Below are 27,420 nucleotides of genomic sequence, written 5' to 3' on the forward strand. Positions count from 1 at the left end.
GTATGGAGTTAGGTAGTGTTCTAATTTCATTGTTTTACATGTAGCTCTCCAGTTTTAACAGCACCACTTATTGAAGAGGCTGTCTTTTCTCCACTGTATGTTCTTGCTTCCTTTGTCATAAATTAGGTGACCATATGTGTATGGGTTTACCTCTGGGCTTTCTATCCTGTACCATTGATCTATATTTCTGTTTTTGTACCAGTACCATACTGTCTTGATTACTGTAGCTTTGAAGTATAGTTTTATTATATATTATCTGCTGATTCAGTTTGCATTTGCTTCTGCCAGATACCTCAAGAGGGTACTAACAGCTGAGAACCAATTTTTATGTTAATTTCTTGGTTTGGGATGTCTTAAGCCATACAGCTCTTGCATATTTGAATTCCAAATGTAAGTGAGCAGAGAGACATGGTTGCAAAATATGAAGGGAGAGATTTTTTTTCTCCATTTTGTTTATTTGTGAGTGAATGTTTCTTGGGTCATATTTTCACTTAAGATATGGACTGCATATAGGATTCTGACTTTAGGTGTTTATATTAGTTCCAACTCTCCACATTACATGGCCTCAAGGTCTTGGCTGCTGTGAGTTCTGAGTTGCTCGGGCTTCTGAGACATCAGCAACTATTGCTCCCTCTGATTTTCAGTTTTCTTTTTGTATAATCCCAAAGGATTTGCCTCATTTTCTTGGGGGTTCAGCTGTGTTATATGTGAAGAGACTTACATACTTTATTCAACATTTCTGGGTGTTTTTTTAGGCAAAAGTTTTCAAGTTGTCTGATTTTTCATAATTTCAGAAATGAAAATCTTAACTGACATAATTTACATTGCTGGTTTACAGTAAAACTTGTTAAGTGTTATCTATTATTAAATACCATCATCAACATTATTTCCACATATATATGAAATGTGAACATTTGGATTATAATATATATAGTATATTATAAATATAAAGATATAATATATATGCATGTAATAGATTATATATAGTATATAATAGATTATAAAGCTTTGTGATAACTCCTCTGTGAACTGGGTATATGGTTACTGGATATAGTACAATGTAGATCATGCTACTAAAACACAATAAAATCTGGCCTATTGAAATAGTTGGAAGCACATCACCCTTCTCTCAATTACATGTTTCTCTGTCTTTAAAACCTTTGTTTTAAAACTCTGATTTTCTTAGTGAACTTAGAAAATGTTGTGACTTTGAAGCTTTTGAACATTGAAAGATATATCTCTGGGAGTGTATATTTATGTGTGAATCACTTCACATTCACTCATATATATTATTTATATTTGGATTTTAAAATTTTATATTTGCATGAAATTGTATATCCTTTTTTTCCTTTTGTAGGAGGATACTTCATCAAGACTTGAAATCAAATAATATATTTCTGAAAAATAATCTACTTAAAATTGGTAAGATTTTAAGGAATATGTATTCTATGAGAGAGTATATTCTAGATGTTATTAATATATCAAATTGGAGTATAAAGTACCTAAAAGTGTTAGAATAATCATTGGTTTATTCAAACTTACTAAATTTTTGTTCTTGATTGGTTGTGCTCAACAACAAAAAACCCAATTATTTTGTTTCTGATTATCTGATATAAACTGAGGTATAAAACATTTGCTACATATTAGATAGATTCAACAAATATCTTCTGAGTTCCTATTCCATGCCATGCACTAACCATTAATAAATGATTAGACTTGTTTTACTAGTTTGATTACTACAGTTTTCCCACTCCCCCACTTATTTTATCACAAACAATTAGCAGTTATCACAGATAATTAAAATGTTGATATAGTTAGTTCTCCTTTAGAACTGTACCTACACTCATAACAGCTACTGGATTGTTTGATCTTATGTAGGTGTTCTTAGAGGGGGAAACATAAAAGCATGCAACTAATTAGGCAAGTATACCGAAGCTGATAGATTCAAATTTTTATAGTCATGTTCTTGAAAAGTCTCAGGTTTTTTGTTTAAAATTTCTGTATTGTAAATGAAGAACAAACTCTCCCCCCTCAGATAAAATTGCAAGTCATTATATTCAGTGCTTCCAGAATCATTCTGTTTGTTGTTATTCAGACTTGAAATAGCTTTTTGTTTCAAGTTGCTGGTTTTCCATAATTCGAGAAAAAACGTTTTAGCTTACATAATTCACTTTCCTGTCTTCAAAGTCTTCTTTCTCCTATAAGGCTTTTATTTTTAAAGCTATTCACCAGTATTGTATAATTTAAAATGTGTGACTTTTCTTTCCCTTTAAAATGGTATGAATCATTGCATATTAAAATTGTCAAATTAGACAGTTGTTAATTTCCAGCACAGTACTGATTTTTGTGTTTTAAAGTATTCATAAAAATTATTATTTCAAGGGGATTTTGGAGTTTCTCGACTCTTAATGGGATCCTGTGATCTAGCCACCACTTTAACTGGAACTCCCCATTATATGAGCCCGGAGGCTCTGAAACACCAAGGCTATGACACAAAGTCGGATATCTGGTGAGTGTGCATGGGCTGGTCCAGGCGCCTTATTCATTTGCTACCCTGAGAGATGGTGCATTTTGTTTTTAGGCTCATTTACTTACTACGTACACTCACTTTATCCCTTTTAAATATTAGTTATTCTGTGAGCAGTGTAAAAGAAGGTCTTTTGGATTAGAAACTTGATATATCCCATTAAATTGATTTCAAAAATTCTCTTTATTCATAGATTAACTGGTTGGTTTAGATTTTTTCTTCTTGAACCACGAGGGAAAGTTCCTAATGTATTATAAACATTAAATTTTGATATGTTTCTGCTAGTCTATTACATAAAGCATTTGTAATTCTAAACACTGTGCTTTATTTTTTTTTAAGGTTAACTTCCTCCTCTGTGGGGAATATATAGCTTACCTTTAATTTTTGTCTTCTGGTTGCTTTTAAGAATTTTTACTAAAGATATTAGCCTTAAGGATCAACTTAAATTAAAAAAATTCTGGGTTTTCGCTGATAGATACATTTGAGATTTCTCAGCTTCTTTGAGCTCTGTTCCAAAGGAATTTCTCCTTCCTCTTTGGGGAACCAGTTTAAATCTCAGTGCAAGAAGCCATGTGGAAAATTGTATTCTGTTGATAGCAATAGATCCTAATTGGGGAAAATTTCCTTTCCTTTGAAGAGGAATCTTATATAATTTTCAACTTGTTAAGGGCTGAAAGGACAATTTAGCTGAGAACTTGTTAATTAAGTAAATAATTATTGTATACAAATCAACTAAAGTAGTTCTGAGCTTTCAAAGATGAGCAGTGTGAAATATTGTGCCCACTTCATTCTTCTAAAGAAGATAAAGTAGAAAGTTACCTTTTCTCTGGTTAGGGAAAAATAAGCACAGCAGGGGTTATGCCTTGGGATTTTCAACAAGGTCATTACTCCTGTTCTTGCTGTGGTCCCTCCCAAGTGGGAGAGAACACTGTCACGATTAAGTCTGGCTGGGGCAGATCCCTATCCATCCTGCCCCTTCAATCACTCTTGGTATTATACATTTCTAGGTTCTTCAGTGGTTTTTTTCATTGTTAACTAGTTTCCTCCCTGGTGGTCTTTTCCAATTCACCTATCATCTTTTCTCAATCACAACCTTCCCTGATTCCCTCCAAAAACAAAAACAAAAACCAGAAAAAACCCACAAATATATGTTCAGATGAATGAGTTTCTTTACACTTTGCCTTATTGAACATCTACTATTTGCCCATGGCTGTTCAATAGCCCTTAGGGTATAAAATCAAAAGTGATAGGATTCCTGACCCTCAGGAAAAATCTTCTTGCTCTTTTTGGTGTACCTTTCTCCAGTTAGAGAAAAACCAGTCTTGGACTTTGGATTGAATTTGAGTTACATACCTAAATCTCTCTTCACATTTATTTTTATTATTATTATGGACATTTTAAAATAGATTTAAATATAAAATTTCTTCATGATTAAGTTTACATGATATCTCAGGAAGATGTTACATCATGTCATTTGAATGAAGAGTAAATTAATTTTATGAAGCTCATCATTTAAGTCTTGGAATTACGTATAGCAAGAAAGTTGACTCCTTTTGACAGGTGTCTATATTTGCTTGCCAAATCGGATGGATGTCACCTAGAAAACCGAGGCAAAGGAGCCCACAGAGAGGAGGGCATAGAGTCTTTTGTTTCAGTTGTGTCTGTCTTACTTCTTTAAAAAAAAAAACAAACCAAAAACCAAAAACATAAAACAAAAAACTGTTCCTAGTATTGCATGAAGAATCATAGGAATATCAGACAGTATTGCTACAATGTTTTAGGCTTACAAAAATGATATCTGACTCAGGCAAAACTTTAAAAAGCCAGCACCTCCCAAATATAGAAATGCAGGAGAATTTTAATATATTTTTGCAAGCATTAGGTCAGCTCTCCTTGCAGAGATTACCAACTACTCAGCAAGTTCTAGGTAAGGACTCATCATCATCATGACCTCAAATAGCCACCTTATTATGAATTTAGTAATTACCTTGGTTGTATCCAAATCAAAACGGGCTTATCTGGTAATGAAACGTCTATTGTTGAACCTAAAGTGGAAAGAATAACAGAGAAATATAAATTATAGTGGCAGATATATAAGTGTAGTGAGTCATCTTTGGGAGACACTCTTAGAAAATTTAGATTGAATGGGGTTGAGAATTTTTCCACTGAATCTCAGTGTGTAGCATCTGTTTACTGTGGAATATTGTCTTAGGATTGGAAACACTTATGAATAATTGACAGGTGTTTTGCTTTAGCACTAATGGCTGTACATATTTATTTATAATGCTTAAAGAAGAAGAATTGTTATAATACTAACTATATTTTCATCTGTTAATGCTCGCCCATATGTAACCTTATCCTCCTTCTGCAACCTGCTTAAAACTTTTGGGATTCATTTATTTACAGCAATCAAGTACAGGAAGTCCCTTTCTTAAAAGTGGGTTAGAATCTAAAAGTTTATAAACAATTATTTGGAAAGTTAGGATAATTAGGTTCACTGAGGACAATACTTTGAACATGGCTGATTTGTATAAGCTATTGCTGAACATTTTTTTCCCCCACAGGAAAAATGTAATATATGAGTTGGGTTCCTAGACTAGTTCTTTAAATTGGTTTAAACTATGAATAGTTAGATCTTATTATTTTTGTAGGAGAAACAAATAAAGGACAATGACAATACTATTGGAATAATGGTACTGTAATTAAGCAGAAAGGAAACAGACTATTCATTGTTGGCCTTATTTGTCATGTTGTGAGAGGTCACCAGATAGCCATACATTCTTTGGGTGATTTAAGTGGAGTTAATGGTGGTGAGGAAAGTATAATGGGATGCTCTCAAAGTTTTGTTCAGGGGTCTGGTATGGTAGTTGGCTGGGTAGAGGACACTGGAGGAGTCTAGTTCACACCCAACATTGGAGTCAGGGTGTAGTGACTGTGGACAGAAATGTTAGACAAGGCTTAGCTTCAGGTGGAAGAAAACAAAGAGGAACCAACACCTGCCTGGTCTGCCAGGACTAAGAAAGTATCCTCACAGAAGAACATTCCCAGGGTAGACAGGGGAAGGGAGTAAAGAGGAAAACAAGCCTGTTTTCTGGTGAAGGATTTAGGAAAAGGGAGAAACAGGCCAACCTGACAGCAGGTTCTGTAGCTAATGTCGGGCCTCAAGTAGCTGGCAGCCAGCAGCCCCATCAGCTGCCTCTCGGTGAAGGAAGCTCTCACCTGCCCATGTTCTGGGCACTTCTTGTGTGGGTTCAGAGCAAGCTGTTGGACAGCCTCACCTTCCTGGGGAGTGAGGCTTCTTGGGGAGTGAGCACTGGCATCATTATTTTCACTCAGCAGAAGCTGAGGTAGGGAAACACTTAAGTCAGCGGCAGTAAATTTGAGTATTAATATATTTTTTCAATGATGAGCATGAAATGATTGATACAAACTCTGCAGATAATGTTAGCCTGGACTGGTGGATTTTTAAAAGGGCATAATACAACAGCAGCAAAAGAACCAGGAATAGCTACCCTCTGTGGAGCTCTTACTCTGTGTTTGACATTTAATGTGCTAAATTCTTCATGTACCCATCTAAGTTTATTTGTTACTCCAAAAAAATAATTACACTATGTATAATTTTATAACCTGCTTTTTTTCATTTAGCAAAATAGAACATTGCTCTGTAGCAACAAAATATATCTACATATCATCTAAATGTTTGCATAGTATTCTATTGCTGGACACAATAGTTTATTCAACCAAGACCTTAATGTTTTCTCTGAAGATTTCCTCTTTGTCTCAGCATTTTTACCCAATGTATCTAGGTGTGGATTTGCATTTATCCTACCTGGGGTTAGTTGAGATTCTTGGACATGTAAATTAACATATTTCATCAAACTTGATCAGACTTGGGAGGCTTTCAGCCTTTCATTTTTTGAGTATTTTTTTCTCCTCTTTTCCCTCTTTCCCATCTTTCTGGTCTTCCCACTGTGTGTATGCTGGTGTGTTTTCTGGTTTCCCACATGCTCTGATGCAATGATCATTCTTCTTCATTTTTCTCTCTGTTCTTCAGATTGCATAATATCTGTCAGTCTATCTTCAAGTTCACTGATTCTTTCTTCTAATAGTTAAAATCTACTGTTGAGCCCCTCTGGGGAATGTTTTGTTTTAGTTATTGTACTTTTCAACTCCAGAATTTCTATTTGATTTTAAAAATAATTTCTCTCTGTTTACTGATATTCTCCATTTGATGTGATATTTTATGATACTTTACTTCTTTAAATAGTTTCCTTTAGTTCATGGAACATATTTTAAATGACTGCTTGGAAATCCTTTTCTGTTAAATCTGACATTGGAGCTCTCTCAAGTAGTTTATGTTGCCTGCTGTTTTCCCCCATGTATGGATCATTCTTTCCTGTTTCTTTGCATGTCTCGTAATTGGTGAAAACTGGACATTTTAGATGATATATTGGAGCAACTCTGGACACTTACTCTCCCCACTCCCCCACCTCTCTGAGGCTTGTTATTATTTGCTTGTTTATTCACCTAGTGAATAAACCCCTTTAATTTCGGTAAGACTGTGATTATGGCAAAATTGTTACTATGTGCCTTCTGAGTCTAGGTCATAAAAAGTTGACAATGCTTCTGTCTGATTCCCTTGAGATCCTTGCTCTTGGAATTCAACTATGGTGTTGTGAGGAAGCCTGTGTAGCACACTGGGAGTACAGTGTGGAAGGAATCGAGACCTCTGGGCTTTAACCCTGGCTGAGCTTCTACATAATGGCCAACCCCAATCAGCCAATCATGTAAGTGACTTGGAAATGGATCTTCTAGCCTCAACTGAGGTTGCCCAGCAAATGCCGTGGGGAGAAGATTCAAGGCCTCCCTGTCAATTTCTGAGAGAATAGATTCATGAGCAAAATTACTGACTATTGTTGTTTTAAGGCACTAAGTTTTGAGGTGCTTTATTATTTATAGTGGTGACTAGAACAGGGCTTTGTCAGGAGGACAATAGGTAGAGTTGAGACACAGCCTGTAGTCTGGGTCTCCATTACGACAAGTTGGCACTGTTCATTTTCTTTATTTTAAGAAGTTCAAGAAATGGCTGGAAAGGAGGCCACACTGCTTGTGCCAGGAAAACAGTCTGGTACTCTCCTTGCAGGTGCACTTGATGGATGGATCCCAAGAACCTGGGCCTCAGTTGAGAGACTGGACCAGCAGCTTTCCCATGTGCCTCAGACTCTCCCTCCACTCCTCCTGGCTTCCCTTCTCCCGCTCATCCCAGCCCTGGACCACCTTCTGACTCCAGCACCGTCTCTCCATCACTCGCATAACTCAGAGGCATGCGGCAGCCAGCTCAGACCAGCTCGCAAGGCTCTGCTATCCACATCTCTTCTCAACCCCACAGAAATCAATAAATGCTACAAATCAGGGTGTACCTTTCCACCCAGAAAGCCAGTTTACCTCTTGCCCATGGGTTGTTCACAGAAAGAAAGAAACATCAAGACGTGTAAGTTCTTCACAGATGTAGAGAATGGACGTGTGGACCTGGGGGGGAAGGGGAGGGTGGGACGAATTGGGGGATTAGGTTTGACATATATACACTACCATGTGTAAAATAGATAGCTAGTGGAAACCTGCTGTAGAGCACAGGGAGCTCAGCTCGGTGCTCTGTGATGACCTAGATGGGTGGGATGGGGTGGGGGAGGTCCAAGAGGGAGGGGATATATGTATACATATAGCTGATTCACTTCACTGTACAGCAGAAACTAACACAACATTGTAAAGAAATTATACTCCAATAAAAAAAAAAAGACGTGTAAGTTCTGGTCTTTGTCCTCAAAAGATTTGCAGACATAAACAAATTGCCATATGTTGTTATAATGCAATACAAGGAGTGTGTACACGGCTCTTGTGTATAAAGGAGTGAGTGATTCACTGCTAGGGTGAACATGCAGAGCATCAGCTACAGTCTCAGAGAATGGATAATGCTGCTTAGGATGGGGAAGGATGGAGAAAAGTTTGACAAAATGCCTTTCAGGCAGAAAGATCCAGTGCCCATGACTGAAGGTAGGGGATACCCACTGGGGGAGGAGGGGTGGACTGTGCAGGGAAAGAAGCTGGCCCAAAGAGCCATTTCCCCTCAGCCTTCTCCCTCACAATGGGCCTCAAATGTATGTGTTTGCAGTTATATCCAAATGAGTGTATATATGTTAAAGGTGTTAATCTAGTAAATGTAAAATTTTCATAATATATCATAATTTTTGAAACTCTGTTTTGGTATTTTTTTCATTTTAGAAAATATGCTGAGAATTTGAAAGTAGTTGCAAGTGACCTGGGCCTTCTCTGACTCCTGAAAGCCCCTGGGAGCACTGTAATGACATGGAAGTGTAGTAATGCTCGGTGTCCTCTGACTATGAGGATGAAGTGTGTGTGTGTGTGTGTGTGTGTATGTGGCAGAGGGGGTGTGGCAATAAATACACGAGGCTGAGGAGGCAGTCAGGGTTCACGTGGTGAATGACCCATGGAGCCATGCAAAGGAGCTTGGACTTTACCTTCTGCAGGATGAGAAGCTGCTGAACGTTGTTAAACAAGGGGATGGTATATAAGTCAGCTTTGTTGAAATAACAAAGAGCTCCAAAAATCTCAGGTACTTATAAAATGTATTTCATTTTCACATTACACGAGGACTGAAGGTTACCTGAGCCTCTGCTCCAGGTTGCAAGCCTGCTCTGCCTCTGCTCCAGTGTCCCAGGTCCAGGACTCAGACTGTGTCCTGGTCTGGAATGAGCCTGCCTGGTGCTAAGACAGAGAGCAGGGGCTGTGCTACATCTGCACCTGCATGTGAAGCTTCCCCTTCTTATCTCACATCAGGGACTGGGGAGGTCATGTGGCCAACCCCAATATCAACAAGGAAGGAAGCCCACCTCCCAGGAGAAGGAAGAGGAAGGGATATTTGCAAAGAGTAGGCAATCTACCAGGAGAGATGGTCTTATAGTGATACCAGAGTCTGCGACAGAAAACAGACGGGAATGGGGAGAAGTCTGGTGGAGAAAAATGGGAGAAACGCAGGCCTTCTGTTAATTTGGGGTATTCTGCTACTTCTGAGGCTCTGTCCATCTTAAAAGATCCTCCGGAAACTATCAAAGATGATGAAAGCTGTTGGAACACAGCCATTCACTCAAAGTGTAAAGTATCTTTTTTTAAAAAAAATTTTATTGGTCTATAGTTGATTTACAATGTTGTGTTACTTTCAGGTGTACAGCAAAGTGAATCAGCTTTATATATATATATATATATATATATATATATATATATATATATATATATATATATATATATATATACTCTTTTTTAGATTCTTTTTTCCATATAGGCCATTACAGAGTATTAAGTAGAGTTCCCTGTGCTATACAGCAGGTTCTTAGTATCTATTTTATATATAGTAGTGTGTATATGTCAATCACTATCTCCCAATTTATCCCTCTCCCCACTTACCCTCTGGTAACCATAAATTTGTTTTCTATATCTGAAACTCTGTTTCTGTTTTGTAAATAATTTCATTTGTACCTTTTTTTTAGATTCCAAAGTGTGAAGTCTCTTATGCCACATGAGCAACACACGCTGTTGCCACATCCAGCCTTTGTGCAGTGGGGGGCTGAGTTAGTAACAGTTGGCGGTGGAAAGATGCTTTCATCATTGTTGCCAACCTGCTTCTCGACCCAGCTTTGAACACTGTCATGTTTATTTCCCAGACTTTATGGTTTGTATGGAGTCTATGACCATGTCCCCAAGAATAGCTAAAGATGCAAAAAATCTTTCCCTTTTATTTACCCTCTGCCCCCTTGTGATCTTCTTTCCCTTCTCTCTCCCCCTGCTGTTGGTCTTGTCCTCAGTTCTTCTGTGGCCAGATGCTTAGGGTGTGTAGGGCATGGGACCACCATGGGGGAGGGCGATGAGCTGATCTTCCTTCAGACGTTGTAAAGCTCAATTGTGGAAGAAAGTAATTAGAAAGAGCTGATATGAGCAGGATCTGAAATTCACCCAAACTTTGTTGCTAAAATTTTATGACTCTCCCCCAAAACATGGTAGTATATTGGGATGATATGGCAGAAGGATTGCATTCACTTTTTTTTTCAGTTTCGATTTTTTTTAAGTTTTTATTTTATATTGGAGTATAGCTGATTAGCAATGTTGTGTTAGTTTCAGGTATACAGCAAAGTGATTCAGTTATACATATACATGTATCTATTCTTTTTCAAATTCTTTTCCCATTTAGGTTGTTACATAATATTGAGCAGAGTTCCCTGTGCTATACAGTAGGTTCTTGTTGGTTATCCATTTTAAATATAGCAGTGTGTACAAGTCAATGCCAAACTCTTTAACTATCTCTGCCCCCCACCTTCTCCCCTGGGAAACATGAGTTCATTCTGTAAGTCTGTGAGTCTGTTTCTGTTTTGTAAATAAGTTCATTTGTATGTTTTTTAAAGATTCCGGATATAAGCAATAACATACAATATTTCTCTTTCTCTGTCTGACTTACTTCACTCAGTATGACAATCTCTAGGTCCATCCATGTTGCTGCAAATGGCATTATTTCACTCTTTTTAATGACTGGGTAATATTCCATTGTATGTATGTGCCACATCTTCTTTATCCATTCCTCTGTTGATGGACGTTTAGGTTGCTTCCGTGTCCTGACTATCGTAAGCAGTGCTGCAATGAACATTGGGGTGCATGTATCCTTTCAAACCATGTTTTTCTCTGGATATATGCCCAGGAGTGGGATTGCAGGATCATATGGTAGCTCTATTTTTAGTTTTTTAAGGGACCCCCATACTGTTCTCCATAGTGGCTGTACCAATTTATATTCCCACCAACAGTGTAGGAGGGTTCCCTTCTCTCCACATCGTCTCCAGCATTTACTGTTTGTGGATTTTTTGATGATAACCATTTTGACTGGTGTGAGGTGATATCTCACTGTAGTTTTGATTTATATTTTTCTAATAATTAGTGATGTTGAACATCTTCTCATTTGCCTCTTGGCCATCTGTATGTCTTTTTTGGAGAAATATCTATTCAGGTCTTCTGCCCATTTTTTGATTGGGTTGTTTGATTTGAGGATATTAAGCCACATGAGCTGTTTGTAAATTTTGTAGACTAATCCCTTGTTGGTCACATCATTTGCAAATATTTTCTCCCATTCTTTGGGTTTTCTTTTCGTTTTGTTTATGGTTTCCTTTGCTGTGCAAAACTTTTAAGTTTAATTAGGTCCCATTTGTTTATTTTTGTTTTTATTTCCATTACTCTGGGAGGTGGGTCAAAAAAGATATTGCTGCAATTTATGTCAGAGAGTGTTCTGCCTATGTTTTCCTCTAAGAGTTTTATAGTGTCTGGTCTGACATTTAGGTCTTTAATCCATTTTGAACTTATTTTTGTGTATGGTACTAAAGAATGTTCTAATTTCATTTTTTTAACATGTACCTGTCCAGTTTTCCCAGAACCATTTATTGAAGAGACTGTCTTTCCACCATTGTTTACTCTTGCCTCCTTTGTCGTAGATTAGTTGACCATAGGAACATGGGTTTATTTCTGGGCTTTCTATCCTGTTCCACTGATCTGTATTTCTATTTTTGTGCCAGTACCATACTGTTTTGATGACTGTAGCTTTGTAGTATAGTCTGAAGCCAGGGAGCCTGATTCCTTCAGCTCCATTTTTCTTTCTCAAGATTGTTTTGGCTATTCGGGGTCTTTTGTGTCTCTATACAAATTTTAAGATTTTTTGTTCTGTGAAAAATACCATTGGTAATTTGATAGGGATTGCATTGAATCTGTAGATTTCCTTGGGTAGTATAGTCATTTTGACAATATTGATTCTTCCAATCCAAGAACACGGTATATCTTTCCATCTGTTTGTGTTGTCTTCAATTTCTTTCATCAGCATCTTATAGTTTTTGGATTACAGGTTTTTGTCTCCTTAGGTAGGTTTATTCCTAGGTATTTTATTCTTTTTGATGCGATGGTAAATGGGATTGTTTCTTGAATTTCTCTTTCTGATCTTTCATTGTTAGTGTATAGAAATGCAACAGACTTCTGTGTATTAACTTTGTAACCTGCAACTTGACCAAATTCATTGATGAGTTCTAGTAGTTTTCTGGTAGTGTCTTTAGGATTTTCTATGTATAGTATCATGTCATCTGCAAACAGTGATAGTTTCACTTCTTCTTTTCTGATTTGTATTCCTTTTATTTCTTTTTCTTCTCTGATTGCCATAGCTAGGACTTCCAAAACTATGTTGAATAAAAGTGGTGAGACTGAACATCCTTGTTTTCTCCTGATCTTAAAGGAAATGCTTTCAGCTTTTCACCGTTGAGTACAATGTTAGCTGTAGGTTTGTCGTATATGGCCTTTATTATGTTGAGGTAGGTTTCCTTTATGCCCACTTTCTGGAGAATTTTTATCACAAATGGGTGTTGAATTTTGTCAAAAACTTTTTCTGCATCTATTGAAATGATCGTATGGTTTTTATTTTTCAGTTTGTTGGTGTGGTGTATCACAGTGATTGATTTGCAGGTATCAAAAAATCCTTGCGTCTCTGGGATAAATCCCACTTGATCATGGTGTATGATCCTTTTAATGTATTGTTGGATTTGGATTCCTAGTATTTTGTTGAGGATTTTTGCATCTATATTCATCAGTGTATTGGTCTGTAATTTTCTTTTCTTGTAGTATCTTTGTCTGGTTTTGGTATCCTCATAGAATACCAAAGGTTTTGGTGGCCTCACAGAATGAGTTTGGGAGTTTTCCTTCCTCTGCAATTTTTTGGAACAGTTTCAGAAGGATAGGTGTTTGCTCTTCCCTAAATGTTTGATAGAATTTGCCTATGAAGCCATCAGGTCCTAGCCTTTTGTTTGTTGGGAGTTTTTAAATCACAGTTTGTTTCAGTGCTTGTGATTGGTCTGCTCATATTTTCTATTTCTTCCTAGTTCAGTCTTGGGAGATTGTACCTTTGTAAGAATTTGTCCATTTCTTCCAGGTTGTCCCTTTTATTGGCATACAGTTGCTTGTAGTAGTCTCTTATGATCCTTTGTATTTCTATGGGGTCAGTTGTAACATCTCCTTTTTCATTTCTAATTTTATTGATTTAAGTCCTCTCCCATTTTTTCTTGATGAGTCTGGCTAAAGGTTTATCAATTTTGTTTATCTTTTCAGAGAACCAGCTTTTAGTTTCATTGATCTTTGCTATTGTTTTGTCTCTTTTTCACATATTTCTGCTCTGATCTTTATGATTTCTTTCCTTCTGCTAACTTTGGGTTTTGTTTGTTCTTCTTTCTCTAGTTGCTTTAGGTGTAAAGTTAGGTTGTTTATTTGACATTTTCTTATTTTCTGGGGTAAGATTGTATTTCTATAAACTTCCGTCTTAGAACTGCTTTTGCTGCATCCCACAGGTTTTGAATCATTATGCTTTCATTTTCATTTGTCTCTAGGTATCTTTTGATTTCCTCTTTGACTTCTTCAATGATCCATTGGTTGTTTAGTAGCATATTGTTTAGCCTCCACGTGTTTGTGCTTTTTTTACAGTTTTTTTCCTTGTAGTTTATTTCTAATCTCATGGCATTATGGTCAGAAAAGATGCTTGATATGATTTCAATTTTCTTAAATTTACTGAGGCTCACTTTTTGGCCCAGCATGTGGTCAATCCTGGAGAATGTTCCATGTGTAAATGAGAAGAATGTGTATTCTGCTGCTTTTGGATGGATTGCTGTATAAATATCAATTAAGTTCATCTGATCTAATGTGTCACTTAAGTTCTGTGTTTCCTTATTGATTTTCTGTCTGGATGAGCTGTCCATTGATGAAAGTGGGCTGTTAAAGTCCCCCACTATTACTGTGTTACTGTTGGTTTCTCCCTTTGTGGCTGTTAGTATTTGCCTTATATATTGATGTGTTCCTATGTTGGGTGCATATATATTTACAATTGTTATATCTTCTTCTTGGATTGATCCCTTGATCATTATGTAGTGTCCTTCCTTGTCTCTTGTAACAGTCTTTATTTTAAAGTCTATTTTGTCTGATATGAGTATTGCTACTCCAACTTTCCTTTGATTTCCATTTGCATGGAATACCTTCCTCCATCCCCTCACTTTCAGTCTGTGTGTGTCCCTAGGTCTGACGTTGGTCTGTTGTAGGTATCATATACACAGGTCTTGTTTTTGTATCCATTTAGGCAGTCTGTGTCTTTTGGTTGGAGCATTTAATCCATATACGTTTAAGGTAATTATTGATACGTATGTTCCTATTGCCATTTTCTTAATTGTTTTGGGTTTGTTTTTGTAGGTCTTTTTTCTTCCCTTCCTCTTTTGTTCTCTTTTCCTGTGGTTTGAAGACCATCTTTAGTGTGGTTTTTGGGTTTCTTTTTCTTTTTTGTGTGTGTTTCTATTGTAGTTTTTGGGTTTGCTGGTCCTGTGAAGTTTCGATATAGCAGTCTCTATATGTGCAAGGTTGTTTTAAGTTGCTGGTCTCTTTCCCTGCCTAGAGAAGTTCCTTTAGACATTAGCTTGTTTGGTGGTGCTGAATTCTCTTAGCTTTTGCTTGTCTGTAAAGCTTTTGATTTTTCTGTCAAATCTGAATGAGAGCCTTGCTGGGTAGAGTATTCTTGGTTGTAGGTTCTTCCCTTTCATCACTTTAAATATAACGTGCCATTCCCTTCTGGCCTGCAGAGTTTCTGCTGAGAAATCAGCTGATAACCTTATGTGAGTTCCCTTGTATGTTATTTGTCATTTTTCTTTTGTTGCTTTTAATATTTTTTCTTTGTCTTTAATTTTTGTCAATTTGATTACTATGTGTCTCAGCGTGTTCCTCCTCGGGTTTATCCTTCCTGGGACTCTCTGCACTCCTGGATTTGGTTAACTGTTCCTTTCCCATGTTAGGGAAGTTTTCAGCTATTATCTCTTCACATATTTTCTCAGGTCCATTCTCTCTCTCTTCTCCTTCTGGGAATCCTATAATGCAAATGTTGGTGCATTTAATGTTGTCCCAGGTATCTCTTAGACTGTCTTCATTTCATTCTTTTTTCTTTATTCTGTTCCATGGCAGTGATTTCCACCATTCTGTCTTCCAGGTCCCTTATTCATTCCTCTGCTTCAGTTTTTCTGCTATTGATTCCTTCTAGTGTATTTTTCATTTCAGTTATTGTATTGTTCATCTCTGTTTGTTTGTTCTTTAGTTTTCTAGGTCTTTGTTAAACATTCCTTACACCTTCTCAATCCTTGCCTCCATTCTTTTCCCAAGATCCTGGATCATCTTCACTATCATTATTCTGAATTCTTTTTCTGGAAGGTTGCCTATCTCCACTTCATTTAGTTGTTTTTCTGGGGTTTTATCTTGTTCCTTCATCTGGGACATATTCTTCTGCCGTTTGATTCTTTCTAACTTTCTGTGATTGTGGTTTCTGTTCCACAGGCTGCAGGATTGTAGTTCTTCTTGCTTCTGCTGTCTGCTGTCTCATGGCTGAGGCTATCCAAGAGGCATGTGCAAGCTTCCTGATGGGAGGGACTGGTGGTGGGTAGAGCTGGGTCTTGTCCCTGGTGGGCAGGCCTGTGCACGATAAAACTTTAATCCCCTGTCTGCTTATGCGTGGGGCTGTGTTCCCTCCCTGTTTCTTGTTTGGCCTGAGGTGTCCCAGCACTGGAGCCTACAGGCTGTTTTGTGGGGCTAATGGCAGCCTCCAGGAGGGCTCACACCAATGGGTACTTCCCAGTACTGCTGCTGCCAGTGTCTTTGTCCCTACTGTGAGCCACAGCCACCCCTTGCCTCTGCAGGAGACCCTCTAATACTAGCAGGTAGGTCTGGCCCAGTCTCTTATGGGGTCACTGTTTTTTTTCCCTTGGTCCTGGTGCATACAAGACTTTGTGTCCCCTCCAAGAGTGGAGTTTCTGTTTCCCCCAGTCCTGTGGAAGTCCTGCAGTCAAATCCCACTGGCCTTCAAAGCCAGATTCTCTGGGGACTCCTCTTCCCATTGCCGGGCCCGCAGGCTGGGAAGCCTGACATAGGGCTCAGAACTTTCACGCTAGTGGGAGAACTGTGGTGTAATTGTTTTCCAGTTTGTGGGTCGCCCACCCAGCGGGTATGGGATTTGATTTTATTGTGATTGTGCCCTTCCTACCATCTTGTTGTGGCTTCTTCTTTGTCTTTGGATGTTGGGTGTCTTTTATGGTAGGTTCCAGCGTTTTTTTATTGATGGTTGTTCAGCAGTTAGTTGTGATTCCAGTGTTCTTGTAAGAAGGGGTGAGCGCACCTGCATTCACTTTTCCTTTTAAATACTTTTTTAAAAATTCAGTTCCTCAGACACATTAGCCATGTTTTAAGTGGTCAATAGCCACATGTGGCTAGTGGTTATTGTAGTCAGAAATTTAGAACATTTCCATCATTGCAGAAAGTTCTACTGGATAGTCCTGAGCTATTCTACTCCAGACCCTTCAGGCCTTACCCTAGGGTTTTCTTGCATTCACCCTGCTTTTGGATTGGGCAGAACTCCTACGAGTTTTAGCTGCTGTTCTTAGATTGGCCCCCTGTGCTTTTCAGTGAGTACCTGTTGACTGTTTTGAGGGTCTTCTACTGTTGGGTCCTTCAATCACTCCATTGACTCTCTCTGCTTCTTCTCACACAGATGCTGATATTGTGCAGGTCACGTGGCAATTGTGGTTTGTCTCCATGTACTTGTACCTTGAGGTTCAAGGAGACACTTTGTCACCTAACTTTGTTGAAAATGTTGGCCCTGGTTTTTAGTTTTTCTATCTAGCTGCTCTGTTTTACATGGGGATTCAAGGAAGATACAGAAACTATGCTCCAGTGTAACCACCATTTCCCCCCAAATACTCAGGATCAGCATTCTAACAAATTCCTTGGGAGATTTGTTGTGTGCATATTAAAGTTTGGGAAGAACTGATAGAGGTTCTGGGATGTGATGGGCCCTTAATAAACATTAGTTATTAATATAATATGCTTCTTAAAATTTGTTCAAGCAGCTCAGTGTTGTTTATCATATATAGACTGAGTTTATGTTGATATTCGACGTTACCACGGTAACTTTTATTTAGGGTAACACACACTAAAGCAAAACCGGCTACTCTTGTATTAAATTTCTATTACTCTATTTATTCGACTGCATGAATTATGTATACTCTTTTCTAGATGGATATGTTAGGATTACATCAAGTAAAAATATTATCTAGAAGACCAATAAAATTTCCCTAACCAGAGTCATGCACCACGGTGGGGTAGGTTTCTCTTTGCAGAGTCAGGGCAGATTTCAAAGGGTAAATTTAGTTACCTTGAGACAAGACAAAGTCAGAGTTAAATTTGCAATTCATTATCAATCTGTGCTTCAGAAATCCTCTGGGCAGTTCTGGTGGACTTGGACAGATGGCAAGTTTATGGAATTCAGGTATAATTTGCTTCGCTCACACCTGATCCCAGCTTTCACTTTCACTGCCACATTCGCCCCCTCAGGGATTTATTTGCTTACTTCTTCACAGTTGGCTCTATTTTGGAAAAAGAAAGGAATGCAAATTACAGACTTCTAAGTTAAATATACCTCTTGTTTTTTTCAATTCATCTCCCAGCCCCCCACCCTTCCTTGCTCTTGCATTGCCATATGTAAGACCCGGGAGTCAAATAAGAGAAAAGTCTTCAGAAAGGATAGAAGTGATGAGCTTGAGATAATGTAATTATTCCCATGTAGAAATGCCTGGTTGGAAACTGGAGAAAATTAAAACATAGACATACAGATACACAGACATATAGTTATTAGAATAAAAAGTATACATAGAAAATAGATTGTAAAACTGGTACAGGATAATCAAAAAATCTTTTGCCCCAAGTGTCATGGTAGTTTCTACAATCAGATTGTCTCATATTTCAGTTACTGGCTCCCATGTCAGGCATGTGCACTGGGACCATAGCAAGTCCGTTTCCACAAGTTACTGGCTAATAAATGAAGTCTTCTCCATGTGCTCCAGCCCAGCAAATATCAGTAGATCAAAATAAAATAGGTAAATGGAAAGCAGCATGCCTTCAGTGTAGCTGAGAGGATTTCCAAAAAAGAACAGTTTTGCATCAAAATTGATTACTGAGTTGTCCTCTTAGTTGTCTAATTGTTCCGTAGTCTGTCTAGCCAGATAATTCCACATCTTTTTATAACCTCACTACATTCATCAAGTATGACTCAGGTAAAATTATGTCTCCGTAAAACCAGTGTTTGACTTTGTGATCAACTCACTGTGCTTAATAGACCACTAACCCTCTTTCCCTGCCAAGCAACAGAAAAGCAAAGGCCAAACTTGCCTGCCTTCCTTTCCTTCTGCCCCAGAGCATCTAGTTGTCTGTGTTTTCTATATTTGCCAGGGTCTGATGCCCTGCATGGCTTGTCTAAAGCCCCAGGGATCTTTGATGGTGGATTATGGTTCCCGATGGGACCTGAAATCAGGGAAGTCAGCCCCTGCCTGAAAGGCTTCTCTCAGGGCTAGCCAAGATTTCCTACTGAAGGACATCCTAAAGGACCTGAAATGCTCTGATTGGTACAGCACTGAGAGTCAGGATAGCATAGAGTTTCTGTCTCTAGAGCCAGACAGCCTGTGTTGCAGTACTAGCTCTACCACCCATTCAGTATGGAACCTCGGACAATTTACCCAATTTTAGGGTTTCCTCATCTGAAAAATGGGAATGATAATAATAGTTCCTACTTCATTAGGACTGTTGTGAGGATGATTAAATAAGTTTGAGTATGTAAGGAACATAGAACAGGGTGTCTGGCTTATAGTAAACACCATCATTAAAATTTCAGCTGTCATTTTCATTATTATTATCATTGTTATTGTTGCCATTTGTATTATGGGTGGAAACAATATAAAAGTCTGCTCCCAAGACAGCTCAGAGTGTCCTGGGTCAGGGATCATTGCTCCCATCTAACCGTTCAGACCTGTCAGAGCCAGGAGAGATTGTCTGGCTTTGTTCTGCTTCAACCCAAGTCCTGAAGAAGACTCAGAGCCCACAAGGCTGAGTGACATCCTCAGAAGAGTATGTGTGGGTGCCTGGATAGCCTGTACCTCTTGGACTTATGAATTTGATTTTTTTTTTCAGTGTTCAAATTATTACATATGCAATAGATTATATAGCAGGGGGTAGTCAATATAAATTTTTTAGAAAACACTTTTAAGAAATATTGAATGAGAACTAGTACCGGTATCAAACAAGCTGATTTAACATGGCACCTTTCCAGGCAAAGTCCTTCCTCTCTCTGAGCTTTGGTTTCTCATCGATACAGTGAGAGTTTGGAATTAGCAAATCTTGATAGTCCCTTGTAGCTCTATGTTGTGTCAGTATAAGAAAACTTCTTGAAGTTAGAATTAGACTCTTCTCTGGGGAAATAAGAAGTACATTGGGGCAGTTCACAGCACACAACTATTTTACACATACCCACACAGGTAAAAGTATTTGGTTCAATCTGATGATTATATTAGTGTATAGCCCTACCCTTTCTTCTTTTCAAGAAAACTTTTTCAATAGCCTAACAGGTACTGACTTGATAATTACCTTTTTTATTTTAGCCATTCTGATGACTGTGCACTGTGGTTTTAATTTCCATTTCTCTAAGGACTAATAATGTTAAACATCTCATGATTTGGGGCCATTTAATGTCGCTTCAAAGTTTTGCCCATTTTTCTCTTGGATTCTCTCCTTTTTCTTGTTGATTTGTAGAAGATTGATTGATTGTTTGATTTATGGAATTTTTTGGATACCAGTCTTGGATGGATATTTGAATTGCAAATATCTTTTCCCACTCTGTATCTTCATTTTTACTTTCCAAATGGTGTTTTTTTGTGAACAGAAGTTTATAATTTTAATGAAGTCTACCGTATCAGTCCCTAACTTTATTGTTAGTGCTTTTTGCATTTTATTTAAAAAATCTTTGCATATGCCAAGATCAGGAAGACATTTACCTGTTTTCTCTTAAAAATTTTATGATTTTATCTTTCAGTTAGATCCACCTATAATTGATTTTTGTGCATGTGTATGATGTGAGACAGGAGTCAATATACAATATTTTCCATATGGATACTCACTTGGCCTAGCATAATTTATGAAAAAGATCATCTTTTCCTCTACCACAGTGCAGTTCATCTTTGCATTAGTCAAGTGATTGAATATATGCAGATCTGTTTTTGAGCCCTCTATTTTGTTCCATTGGTCTATTTTTTCTTCCTCGCCAATATCATACTTTCATAAGAAATGAAACTTCATAATAAATCTTGCTGTTTGGTAATAAAAGACCTCCAAATTTGTTCTTCTTCAGTTGCCTTGGCTACCCTTGTCCCTTTGCATTTCCATGTAAATTTTAGAATCAGCTTGTCAACTCCCACAAAAAAGTGTGCTAGGATTTGAATCCATATTGCACTAGGTCATTCTTGGAAAAATTGACATCTTCATAAATTGAACCTTCCAATCCAAGAGTGTGGATCTATCCCTCCCTATTTTTTTTTTCTTTTTTTTAGATCTTCTTTAATTTCTCTCGGCAATGTACTGAGGTTACAGTGTAGGGTCTTGCACATCTTACGTTTGATTTATGTCTACGTATTTGACATTTTGTGATGTTAATGTAAATGACATTTTTAATTTTGTTTTTAAAATGTGTTTACTGCAGGCTTATAGAAATGACTTTGTATCCAACAACCTTGCTAAATTCAATTGTTAATTCTAATAGTTTGTAGTGTCTTTTGACCTTTTTAATGTATACAATCATGTTGAAATGCTTAATGACAGTTTGTCTTCTTTTTTAATCTTCAAATATCACTTGTTTTATGTTCCTTTTTCTGTCCTTTCTTGCTTTTTAAAATCTTTTTTATTTTTATTTTTTAAATAAATTTATTTATTTATTTTTGGCTGTGTTGGGTCTTTGTTGCTGCTCGTGGGCCTTCTCTAGTTGTGGAGAGAGCGGGCTACTCTTTGTTGTGGTGCGCAGGCTTCTCATTACGGTGGCTTCACTTGTTGTGGAGCATGGGCTATAGGCACATGGACTTCAGTAGCTGTGGCACACAGGCTCAGTAGTTGTGGCTCACTGGCTCTAGAGCACAGGCTCAGTAGTTGTGGTGCACAGGCATTAGTTGCTCCACGGCATGTGGGATCTTCCTGGACTAGGGCTCGAATCCATGTCGCCTGCATTGGCAGGTGGATTCTTAACCACTCACCCCCAGGGAAATCCCTCTTTCTTTTTTTTAATTTGAATTTTGTTGTTTGATATTTTTTCCCTCTAGTAACTTGTTAGTTTTATGCTTTTCAGTTATACATTATTTTACTATTCTTTTGGTGGTAATCCTAGCAGTTATAGCATGCATTCTTGACTTATTACAGTCTAGTAAAAATTACTGCTTTTACCACTTTCCCAGTAATATTAGGACCTTATGATACTTTAACTCCATTTACCCTCTTCTATCTTTTGCATTATTTTTGTCATGAAATGTTATTCCACAAAATTTTAAATCCCATAAGATAGTTAAGTTTTATAGAGTTAATGTTGATTTAAACATATTCACAAAATTACTTTTTCCAGTGCTCTTCATTCCTTCTTTCATTCCTTGTTTCTGCCTGGGATCATCTTTCTTCTTTTGGAAGAATTCCCTTTTAGGATTTTAGTGCTTTCCTGCTGGTATGAATTCTCTGTTTTTCTTGGTCTAAAAATGTCTTTATTTCACCTTTATTTGAAGGGAATTGTTTTTCTGGGTATAGAAATCTAAATATGTGCTACTATACCAAATACCATTTAATAGTCTTACAGATGGATGAAAATTTATTGAGCTTCAAATAATTTTCATAATTTATAAGGTTGACATTGATCTTGGTGTTCTAGTCAATATCGTGAGATTTCTCCTAATGTCTGTCTTTTTCTAGCATTCTATAATGGAAATAGTCTCGGATTTGGAAAGAAAAATACATAACTCAAGAGTCAATCAGGGTCACTTGTGTGACCTTGGCCAAGTCACTTAACTTCTCTGAGCCAGTTTTGTCATGTATAAAATGGGAAAAATATAATATTGGCTCCATTACACTGGGAAGTTATGATGCTCTGTTGAGATATATATGAAAGTGCTTTGTAATATGTAAAGTACCAATCAGTTTGAAATTTTTAGAGTTATTATTATTTACTGGAACAGAAACATTTTCAGTGTATATATCCAGAATTTTCTTGAACACCCACAAAATGGTTAAAATGATGGTATTCATGTATGTATGTATTGATATATACCTTGCCTTTCATGATAAAGCAGGACAGTGTTTGAAGTTACATAAAACACAGTTTACACAAGGTCAACGGCAAATTTATTTCTGATCTTTCAAGCAACTAATAAGAAAAGGGAGACCTGGCTAGGTACATAATTCAAGATAGCCAGAAGATAAAAATAACCCATTATTCAGGAGAAAAGTTCTTTCTTAACACTAAGTTCAGGCAGAAATTTCCCCTTGGTTTTCTTAATGATGTAGATTATTTAAAAGATTTTTCTGCTAGTTTAGAGATGGCTGATTTGCATAGTTAACACAAATTAGTGTTGGACTGATCTAGAACTTTAATATTCTGCTTCATACTCCTGAAGGGAGAATTATACACGTTAATGAGTGCTGCAGGCAGCCACTCTCCCACCCTACTTGCAAATGGATTCTATTTAGAAAACTAATAAAGATGCCAGCTTCCTTTTCAGAATGCTTGGATACATAGTAGAGGGAAGGCTAGGCTAATAAAGTTAAATTTTATTTTGCATATATAACATTAATTGAACTGCCTTAGGAAGACAATGTTTACCTGCATTTTACTTTTCCTTCAAAGAGGTTGATTCAAAAATTTCTTACTACCTTGATCAAATATTTATTGAGTCCCTACTATGTGTAGGCATATTCCTGTTGGATTGTTTGCTCTCTTCTGACCAAAAGTGTTCATTCAGACTTATATTTTGTGATTTCTTTTTTCACTTTTTCCTTTTTTTTTTCAGTAAACATGTATTTAAATGGAAAACAAAGTGTATGTTAGTGCCTCACAACCAATGCCCTAACACATCTGAGGTTTTATATGATGATCAAATTTAAAAGAGGACATTTATTCCTCATTCAAATTTTTTGTGTCTTCAGGTCTCTGGCATGCATTTTGTATGAGATGTGCTGCATGAATCAGGCATTCACTGGCTCCAATTTCTTATCCATCGTTATAAAAATTGTTGAAGGCGACATTCCTTCTCTCCCTGAGAGATACCCAAGACAGCTGAATGCCATCATGGAAAGCTACGGAAAGAAATGTATTGCTGCAGAAGCAATTTTAAGTTGTACTTATATTTTAGTTCATTTGAACAATAATTTTCTTTTTAAACATTACAGCATGTTGAACAAGAGTCCTTCATTGAGACCATCTGCTATAGAAATTTTTAAAATTCCTTACATTGATGAACAACTACCGGTATTTAAAATGAAAGGGATACCTGGAAGCACATATTAGCATTTATATACCTTCTAGGACTTTAAGATGTGCTGTGGGAATAAGATGCAGTAAGAATCAGTCAGAAAGGAGAAACAAGATTTTTTTTTAAAGCTGGAGGAAATTATTAGTAGACAATCTCTTTGCCAAGGAAGGTGTGTGAACTCCAGTTCCCTGGTGCCCCGGATGTGAGAAGTTTGGATTGTGATTTTTTGTCTAACTGCAGCATCCACCCTTAGAGCTCTTGGCTTACAAATCTTACCTCTACACTTTGTAAGTGTATCCCTGCTAGTGCAAGAATGTACTACTAATGATACAAAATCTGGGGGTTTCATTGGGCCTTTATTATTCCACTCCTTATTTTGTATCCTACTAATACTTTTTATTGATTAGCTGAGTTTATTTTGTTTTCCTGTAGATTAAAAATTTTGATGCAGAGAATCTGCCTTCAATGGTAAGCAAAAAGCAAATGGTGTCCTCTCAGGATTTTTTGTTTGTTTGTTTCCTTGTTTTTAGACTTCATAGGCTTTTACAATACAAATCCCTCAGGCAGATTTCCTTTAATTTTTATGAATAGTTTTAAGTGGACCCACAGAGCAGTCATTCACCTTCACAAATGGGCACACCTTTTCTTCAGTGTCCAGCTCTCAGGCACAGGAAACAGGGATGCTGACTTGATGTGCAGTCATTAGTTGAGCTCTGGCACTGTACTGACACTGGGGGGTGCCAAAATGATAGGAACAAATATGACTCGTCGTTTTGAAGCTTGACTGCTAGTAAAAGGACCCAGTAACCAAGACAATGTAAGCAAGTAAATAAAATAATCGTAAGCTATCAGAAGAACTAGGAAGAAAGAAAATAGCATGCTGTGAAATAAGGGAAAGGAAGGGCTTTGGTGGTCAGAGAAGGAGCAGGTGACATTGTGACATCAGTGAGATGGTGAGAAGCAGCGCGCCTTACAAAGAGCCTGAGGGAGAGTGTTGGGATCACGGGGAGTGGGTGGTACAAAACTCTGACTTAGGTGATGTCCCCTGGAGGGGGAAGCACTAAAGATGTGGGATGAGCAGGACAAGAGGGGGAAGTGGTGGGAGCTCCCTGGTGCTTTCAGCTCTCCCTGAGTATAGCTCTCCACTTGCCTGAGGGCAGACTTCTGAAAAGAGGCTGGTTGTTGGGATCAAAACCACAATGAAGGGTGACTGAGCAAACAAACAAACAAAAAAGTCAAAAGGCATTCAATAGATCCCCTGGGACTAGGGTGAGAAAAATGAGGCCTTTGCCCTGGTGCAAAATTAAAGAGGACACCAAAGACTCAGTAATCTAGATAAATAATGTTGTAATGCAGTGTTTTTTAAAAAAACCCAATGTAATGCTAAAAAAAGTCCATAGTAACAAAATGTCAAACGTTCAAGGACAGGATCCAATGGGGCTAGGATGAAAGTGGAGCTAAAACCAAGCAGGACCCTGCAGGGCCGTCTCAGGTATGAAAGTCCCTCCATGTCCACTGTTTCTTGAAACAGTGTCCACTGTTTCTTGAAGCAGTGTCCACTGTTTGTAGAAAAAGGCTTTAGTCTCCTAAGCCTTTCCTGAGTTCCAAGAAACAGACTCAAGTAGTTACTAATTAGAGAATGAGGGAATGCAGAAACAAGAGAAAAGCAGTCAAGCAAGAAAAGTAATGATAGCCTAAACAACAGTTCAGTGATAAAACAGAATCCTAGTTCCTCCCCAAGGGATATACATAATAATCTAATACATATATTTGAGTTGTTCTGCAGAAACTAGGACCCCTACCCAGGTGGTGACTATATGATGACAACCAGCATGTAGACCCCAGACTGGTTGGAACCAGAGATTGATGATTAAGATTCCCAAAACACCACCGTTACCTCAGCACCAACCAATCTGAAGAAAGTCCATGGGCTGCAACCCTCACCCCAAATGTTGCCTTTAAAAACCCTTCCCTGAAAGCCATCAGGGAGTTCGGGTCTGTTGAACATTAGCTACCCATTCTCCTTGCTTGGTGCCCTGTAATAAACGCTGTACTTTCCTTCACCACGACCTGGTATTAAATTGGCTTTGCTGGCGAGCGGACATAAGTTCAGCTCGTTAAGAAAGTGAGGTAGAATGGTGCACGTTCAGGACAGGTCTTGTCGCTTTTTAAACTTTTACTATCGTATTCTCCAAGGCTTTTTGTCATTAATATTGATTTTTTTATAATACTGCATTGAAATATTATTTATCTTGGTTACTGAGTTTTTTGTGCCCCTTAAATTTGTACCTGAGCTGAGTGCCTTGCTTGTCTCACCCTAGTCCTGGCCCTGGTGATGCCAAAACTCAGCCTCTGTGCACCAGTGCTGAATCAACTCTTGGAGACAAAGTTTTGGGTGAACTAGAAAAGAATAGCTTATTGCTTTGTCAGGCAAAGGGGGACACAGAAGACCCATGCCCTCAAAACTGTGTGTTCCAGCTCAGGGGGATTTGGTGAGGAGTTTTATAGCAGTGGTGCAAAGGCAGGGTTGCTGTTAAGGATCAGGGTGTGGTGTGTGCAGGGCCTGCACTCCTTTAATCTGGCCTCAGGTGGTCTCCTGATGAGCTTCTGTGGTTCTCTCGGTTATCAAACTCTGACCTTCTCTCTGGAATGAAGAATGCTTTGTCAAGTAGTTAACATCTTCCATTTGTTGGGGGTTTTAGTTCTGCAGAAGAACTCAAAGGTATTGTTACGTGAATCCCTTGAGGCAGAACCAGGACCCTGTCCCAAGGCTGCACTATTGTTTTGTAACTGCTCCTCCCTTCTCTCTGCATTCCCTCCCTTCATTGATTAGCAACTGTTTGAACCTGCCCTTTGGAACTCAGGGAAAGTCATGGATGTTGAAGCCTAGTCTCTACAAATAGGGGACACAGAAAGGCTTTGTGCCCAGGAGACTCACAGGGTCCTGTTCGGTTTCACTGGGAGTGGAGACATCGTCCACTACAGGCCCTGAGGTGGGAGAGAACTGTGTGTTCTTGGAGCTGAGGGAAGGCCTGCCTGTGGCTGGGTGACCGGGAGCAAGAGAGCAGACAGAGCAAGATGAAGTTGGAAAGCTGGACAGGAGCCTGACCCCACAGGAGCTGCTGCGTAATGTTTTAAACCTGTTACAGAAGGAAAAATAGTTACCAGTGGGTTCGATTTCAAGCCTCAGACACGGGTCAGTAGTACTACACATCAGAAAAGGCTACTGGTCATTTTATGCCTCTTCATCCCTGAAGAGTCTTTAAGGTATGTTACGGCTGTTCTTTTTTTCAGCACCTGATGTGCCGATATTCGGAAATGACCCTGGAAGACAAGAATTTGAATCGTCAGAAGGAGACAACTTATATAATTAATGTTGTGTAGGTAATTGCTTTGTTTTTAAAAAGCCCA

At 38.1% G+C, this 27,420-nt stretch overlaps 1 protein-coding gene across 1 annotated transcript in view; it reads left to right on the plus strand.

Moving 5' to 3' along the window:
- Positions 1 to 27,420, plus strand: part of NEK11 (NIMA related kinase 11) — a 275,201-nt gene that overhangs the window by 86,410 nt on the left and 161,371 nt on the right. The window contains 5 exon segments of the mRNA XM_068545910.1: positions 1,358 to 1,422; positions 2,383 to 2,509; positions 23,684 to 23,831; positions 23,925 to 24,005; positions 27,304 to 27,389. Of these exon segments, the coding sequence (XP_068402011.1) occupies positions 1,358 to 1,422; positions 2,383 to 2,509; positions 23,684 to 23,831; positions 23,925 to 24,005; positions 27,304 to 27,389 (507 nt within the window).

The sequence above is a fragment of the Eschrichtius robustus genome, chromosome 6, assembly GCF_028021215.1.
Source record: "Eschrichtius robustus isolate mEscRob2 chromosome 6, mEscRob2.pri, whole genome shotgun sequence".
Classification (NCBI taxonomy): domain Eukaryota; kingdom Metazoa; phylum Chordata; class Mammalia; order Artiodactyla; family Eschrichtiidae; genus Eschrichtius; species Eschrichtius robustus.